Raw genomic sequence first — 6,000 nt, 5'->3', positions numbered from 1 at the left:
ACATCACAGAGAGAAGAACTTGTTAAAATAACCTATAATTAATTTAACAAACTGAATGAGTAGAAATGGTTAGAAAAGGTGAACAAAATAAGAAATGAGTGACTTGAGCCAGGCCGTTTGTGCAGACCATGTTTTCTGAGGAATCGTAGATATATATTTTATTGTCAAATTTATTTCCTTCAACTAAAATATGATTGTTAGAGGGTCTATAAATGATATGTGAAAAGATTTTTTTTTTTTTTTACCCGGACGTTTGCTCTTATTCTGTGAGATTTCTGAGGAGCTGAATCACTCCCAGTATTTTCCACAGTTTTAAGACGATGATTATTATGTACAGCAGCGCCACCCATTGGACATAATCTGTGTTACATACACTATTCAATGAGGTGAACGAGGATAAACAGCCAAAGACAGGTTTTCAGAGTTTTAAATACAGCAATATGGCGGCGGAAAAAAGGTCAACCGTGTGGTTACAATGCAAGTCAAAGGGTTAATCGAGTTTCATCTTTACATTTCAGTTATTTGGACTTGATATTTGCTGTGTTTTGTAAACGCTACGTCGATGATTTCACTTTACCTCTTTGTACCTCACAGTTTTTAGCAGTGAGCCTTCAGTGTTCATTTGTGTTTATAACGCCACCTGTGGTTTCACTAAACTTCATGAGACTTTGTTTTAAATATCTGAAAGTTCTGTAAAATATTTTGATATCAAAGTATAAATAATGACACTAAAGCCTGGTGTACGCTGTACGATGGTAGGAAAGTCTCTCACTGTACGACCCGATTGTCGGACAGGACCTGAGAGCTCGCACTGTGTGAGTAAAATCGAGACGGAGCAGTCACAATTTTGGAAAAAAGAAAACTCCCCCAGTCGGAGGTTGATTTCAGTTGTCTTGGCTACACACACCAGCAAAAAAAAAACGTGTGCTTGTTAGTGCATTAGCAATAAACACAAGCTAACTAGCCGCTAAATCATCATACTTCCTGTCAACTGGAGGTCCGCAGATATTTGTGCCTTCTGTTGCCATGGTGATTTCAGGCGCTGTCTGCAAAGTTAGAGGAGGGGGGGAAAATCCGAGTCTAGGAATCCGCTCGTGGCTCTGCTCAGAAAGTGCGATTGTGTGCAGTCGTACGTTCAAAATATCAAACATGTAGGAAATTCACTGATCAGGAGAGCTGTGCGAGTGGTGATCGGCATGACTGACAGCGGGCGATTGAGCTGAAATCCGTACAGTGTACGCCAGGCTTGACCTTTCTGTTGTTAAATAAAAAAATACAGTTATAATTCTGTTTTTGTTATTGTTTTTTTGTTTTTTTTGGTGTACCGGCCCTTTAAGAAGGCACTGCTAAGTTCAAACGATGACACAGAAACAGTTTAAAACAAAAAGTTCATATTTTTATTATGTTATATTTTGTTGCCTAGGAACTAAACAAAACATGTTCTACAGTAAAACATCACTTTTCGATGTAAAATGTTTTCGTCAACCTCCTGGAGAAAAATAGTCCATTTAAAAAGTCTGTCGTCGAACTTTACGCAGCTGTGGACACCGAGGACGTCTCTGTCTTTGTAGAAGCTTCAGATGACTCGTCCATTTTCTTTCCAAACACTGTCTCCATGATGCAAGCGTTAAACTGCAAACACACACACACACACACACACACACACACACAACATTTATTATCTTATAATATATTCAAGTCGATTGAGTATTTTCTAGTTCTTTTAATTTGAAAGTACAATCATCACAGGAAGTTTGTGTTTGTGTGTTTTCTGTGTGTGCGCATAAGCTCACCTGTGTGTTTTCTCACCTGTGTGTTGGCTCACCTGTTTGTTCAAGAAGACGTAGATCAGGGGGTTGTACACACACGAGCTCTTGGAGAAAAACGCGGGGATGGTGACCAGTCGGTAGTCTTTGTTTTCATCCGCCGAGTAGGCAAAGTAAATGGCGGCGCCCATGTACGGGCCGTAACAGGTGATGAAGGATCCCACCATGACGACGATCATCCTGGACACTTCTTTCTCCGCCTTCTGAGTGGAGGCCGACTCCGTCTGCTGAGCTGCTACCTGACAACAAAATCCACAAAGAAGAAGAAGAACACCACCTTTAATTTTCCCATATCTCCACAGTGTGGGACAGAACCCAATCCTTCAAGACGACAGCGCTCGCACCCCACAGAGCGGGGTTTATCAGAGACTACCTCCAGAATTTGGGAGGCGAGAGGATGGACCTCAACCCCATTGAACACAGCTTGGGGCGTGCCGTTCATCCCACAGTGATCAACACAACCTCATAGGCATTGGGTTGAAAGATGGGATGCCACCCTTCAAACTTCAATCATCCAATCCACTAAACGACACCAATCAAGAGTCAGCAGCAGAATCAGAGAAGATTTGGCAAGTTTTTCATGGGTGCGCCTCACATACTCGGCTCTGCTGCTCATCCCACAAATGCATATTCCGTACAAATGTGCCACCATTGAAAAGGGAAACAGGCTTTCTGCCAATAAGCTTTGTTATAACAAAGAAATACTCTACCAAACTTAAATATCCTTACTTTTTGTGCGGTTTATTTACTTTATATTTACATTTTTCAGTCCTGAAATTGTCCAGTTAGTTTGATCAGGTGTCACTCACAGCTCTCAGGGCGCCCAGCAGCTGCGAGTAGGAGAAGACAATGATGGTGATCGGGGCGAAGAAGCAGGTCACCATGAGGAACTGGGTGTAGGAGTCGGTGTGGTACTCTTCACTGTGAGTGTACCAGTCGGGTCCACATGAGCAGCCCAGGCCTTCAGGGATGTACCTGTGACAGAGATGTGACGGGGTTACCACCAGGCCGTGTCTGAATCACCTGCGGTGGCCTCACACAGGTGGGTGTGTTCCTTACCTGCTCCAGCCAAAGAAAGGAGGAATCGCACAGCCGATCCCCATGAACCAGGTGAATACCACGGCTGCCATAGCGTGGTTGCTGCCGAATTTGAACGCTCCAAACGGTTTACAAATGACCAGGTAACGCTCGAAGGACAATACCGCCAGAGACCAGGCCGTCACCAGACCTGAGGACAGGAGACAGGAGACAGGAGACAGGAGACAGGAGACGAGATACATGAGATAAGATGTAGAACACAGGGTGTATTCACCTGTTACATATGTAATCTACCTGAAGATGATGTCATCTACCTGTAACTGATGTCATCTACCTGAAGATGATGTCATCTACCTGTAACTGATGTCATCTACCTGAAGATGATGTCATCTACCTGTAACTGATGTCATCTACCTGAAGATGATGGCATCTACCTGAAGATGATGTCATCTACCTGAAGATGATGGCATCTACCTGAAGATGATGTCATCTACCTGTAACTGATGTCATCTACCTGTAACTGATGTCATCTACCTGTAACTGATTTCATCTACCTGATGATGATGTCATCTACCTGAAGATGATGTCATCTACCTGAAGATGATGTCATCTACCTGTAACTGATTTCATCTACCTGTAACTGATGTCACCTACCTGTAACTGATGTCATCTACCTGAAGATGATGTCATCTACCTGTAACTGATGTCATCTACCTGATGATGATGTCATCTACCTGTAACTGATGTCATCTACCTGTAACTGATGTCATCTACCTGTAACTGATGTCATCTACCTGAAGATGATGTCATCTACCTGAAGATGATGTCATCTACCTGTAACTGATGTCATCTACCTGAAGATGATGTCATCTACCTGTAACTGATGTCATCTACCTGAAGATGATGTCATCTACCTGTAACTGATGTCATCTACCTGTAACTGATTTCATCTACCTGATGATGATGTCATCTACCTGAAGATGATGTCATCTACCTGTAACTGATTTCATCTACCTGTAACTGATGTCACCTACCTGTAACTGATGTCATCTACCTGAAGATGATGTCATCTACCTGTAACTGATTTCATCTACCTGTAACTGATGTCACCTACCTGTAACTGATGTCATCTACCTGAAGATGATGTCATCTACCTGTAACTGATGTCATCTACCTGAAGATGATGTCATCTACCTGTAACTGATGTCATCTACCTGAAGTTGATGTCACCTACCTGTAACTGATGTCATCTACCTGAAGATGATGTCATCTACCTGTAACTGATGTCATTTACCTGAAGATGATTTCATCTACCTGTAACTGATGTCATCTACCTGAAGATGATGTCACCTACCTGTAACTGATGTCATCTACCTGAAGATGATGTCATCTACCTGTAACTGATGTCATCTACCTGTAACTGATGTCATCTACCTGAAGATGATGTCATCTACCTGAAGATGATGTCATCTACCTGAAGATGATGTCATCTACCTGTAACTGATTTCATCTACCTGTAACTGATGTCATTTACCTGAAGATGATGTCATCTACCTGTAACTGATGTCATCTACCTGTAACTGATTTCATCTACCTGTAACTGATGTCATCTACCTGAAGATGATGTCATCTACCTGTAACTGATGTCATTTACCTGAAGATGATTTCATCTACCTGTCACTGATGTCATCTACCTGAAGATGATGTCATCTACCTGTCACTGATGTCATCTACCTGAAGATGATGTCATCTACCTGTCACTGATGTCATCTACCTGAAGATGATGTCATCTACCTGTCACTGATGTCATCTACCTGAAAATGATGTCATCTACCTGAAGATGATGTCACCTACCTATAGCAGATGTTATTTACCTGCTGCAGATCCCATGGCGGACTCCATAGCACACATCCAGTACCCCAAAAAGTAGTAGCCCCTCATGGTGGAGACGAACACCTGACTGACGGAGAAGGTGACAAAGATGAACCCCGCCAGAGAGATGTTGACCAGGATGTAGTTTAGAGGGACTCGAAGCTTCTTGTACTTCGCCGTGACGAGAAGAACGACAAAGTTTAACGGCACTCCGGCGAATAGGACGAAGCCCATGAAGGCGGTCTGCAGGTAAAACACCCAGTGAGGGGCCAGGTAATACTGGGGCCCCTCGAAGGGACTCACTTTGGAAATGTTCTCGTACAAATGGAAGTATTTCCCCATGATGAGCTGTCTAGCACACCTGTTGCCTTCAGCCTCTTTATATACACACACGTAAACCACTTACACAAAAGATTTACTCCGATGAGCTGCTTTGCTTTTTATAAAGTCACATTTGCGGATTAGGATCTTCACCTTTGTCATCCGTCTAACCTTCCTCTCCTCCTCAGGGAGGTTTCCTGCACGGTACTTTAATCTGCTTACAGCGCTCAGTCGGAAAACGGCTGGACATCCCTAGTGTGGTAATAATAATGATAATAATAATAATGATAATAATAATAATGATAATAATAATAATGATAATAATAATAATGATAATAACTGCTTTGACAAACAGCAAAAACAAGAACAAACTAAAGCAAACACAGAAGAACATAAACAACAGCAAGAACATAACAAATACAAAATACTAAAAATAATTAAATACAATTCAACAGGAAAGAACCCAAAGTGCACGATACCCAACAGACATATATAACCCGACCATCACAAGAACCATCAGAAGAACCATCACAAGAACCATCATAAGAACCATCACAAGAACCATCACAAGAACCATCACAAGAACCATCATAAGAACCATCACAAGAACCATGATAAGAACCATGATAAGAACCATCATAAGAACCATCATAAGAACCATCATAAGAACCATCACAAGAACCATCATAAGAACCATCATAAGAACCATCATAAGAACCATCATAAGAACCATCACAAGAACATCATAAGAACCATCATAAGAACCATCACAAGAACCATCATAAGAACCATCACAAGAACATCATAAGAACCATCATAAGAACCATCACAAGAACCATCACAAGAACCATCACAAGAACCATCATAAGAACCATCATAAGAACCATCATAAGAACCATCATAAGAACCCAGGCAACACAAGAACCATCATAAGAACCATTAT

At 41.8% G+C, this 6,000-nt stretch overlaps 2 protein-coding genes across 2 annotated transcripts in view; one reads left to right on the top strand and one right to left on the bottom strand.

Annotated features, from left to right (window-relative positions):
* The window catches only part of calua (calumenin a), a 5,410-nt gene extending 4,125 nt beyond the window's left edge, over window positions 1-1,285 (top strand). The window contains exon 7 of the mRNA XM_061029330.1: window positions 1-1,285. This exon is cut by the window's left edge and continues 465 nt beyond it. The gene's annotated coding sequence lies outside the window, so the exon portion shown is untranslated.
* An 89-nt stretch (window positions 1,286-1,374) lies between these two features.
* opn1sw1 (opsin 1 (cone pigments), short-wave-sensitive 1) lies at window positions 1,375-5,105 on the bottom strand. The gene is made up of 5 exons (XM_061029329.1): window positions 4,739-5,105; window positions 2,886-3,054; window positions 2,636-2,801; window positions 1,826-2,065; window positions 1,375-1,632 (listed from the first exon to the last, which is right to left on the bottom strand). The coding sequence occupies exons 1-5, from the start codon at window positions 5,076-5,078 to the stop codon at window positions 1,531-1,533; spliced, it is 1,017 nt and encodes a 338-aa protein (XP_060885312.1). The 5' UTR covers window positions 5,079-5,105; the 3' UTR covers window positions 1,375-1,530.
* Window positions 5,106-6,000: the final 895 nt, after the last annotated feature.

This window comes from Labrus mixtus, chromosome 22, assembly GCF_963584025.1.
Source record: "Labrus mixtus chromosome 22, fLabMix1.1, whole genome shotgun sequence".
Taxonomy (NCBI): domain Eukaryota; kingdom Metazoa; phylum Chordata; class Actinopteri; order Labriformes; family Labridae; genus Labrus; species Labrus mixtus.
This window is presented reverse-complemented; position numbering and strand designations above follow the sequence as displayed.

What these genes read in the sequence shown, in the direction of transcription:
- opn1sw1 (XM_061029329.1), bottom strand. Translation starts at nt 5,078, where the DNA reads ATGGGGAAATACTTCCATTTGTACGAGAACATTTCCAAAGTGAGTCCC. An exon ending in TGCTGGGCGCCCTGAGAGCT is followed by an intron (nt 2,066 to 2,635) that starts GTGAGTGACACC and finishes TTTTGTTGTCAG; the next exon opens with GTAGCAGCTCAGCAGACGGA. An exon ending in ACGTCTTCTTGAACAAACAG is followed by an intron (nt 1,633 to 1,825) that starts GTGAGCCAACAC and finishes GTGTGTTTGCAG; the next exon opens with TTTAACGCTTGCATCATGGA.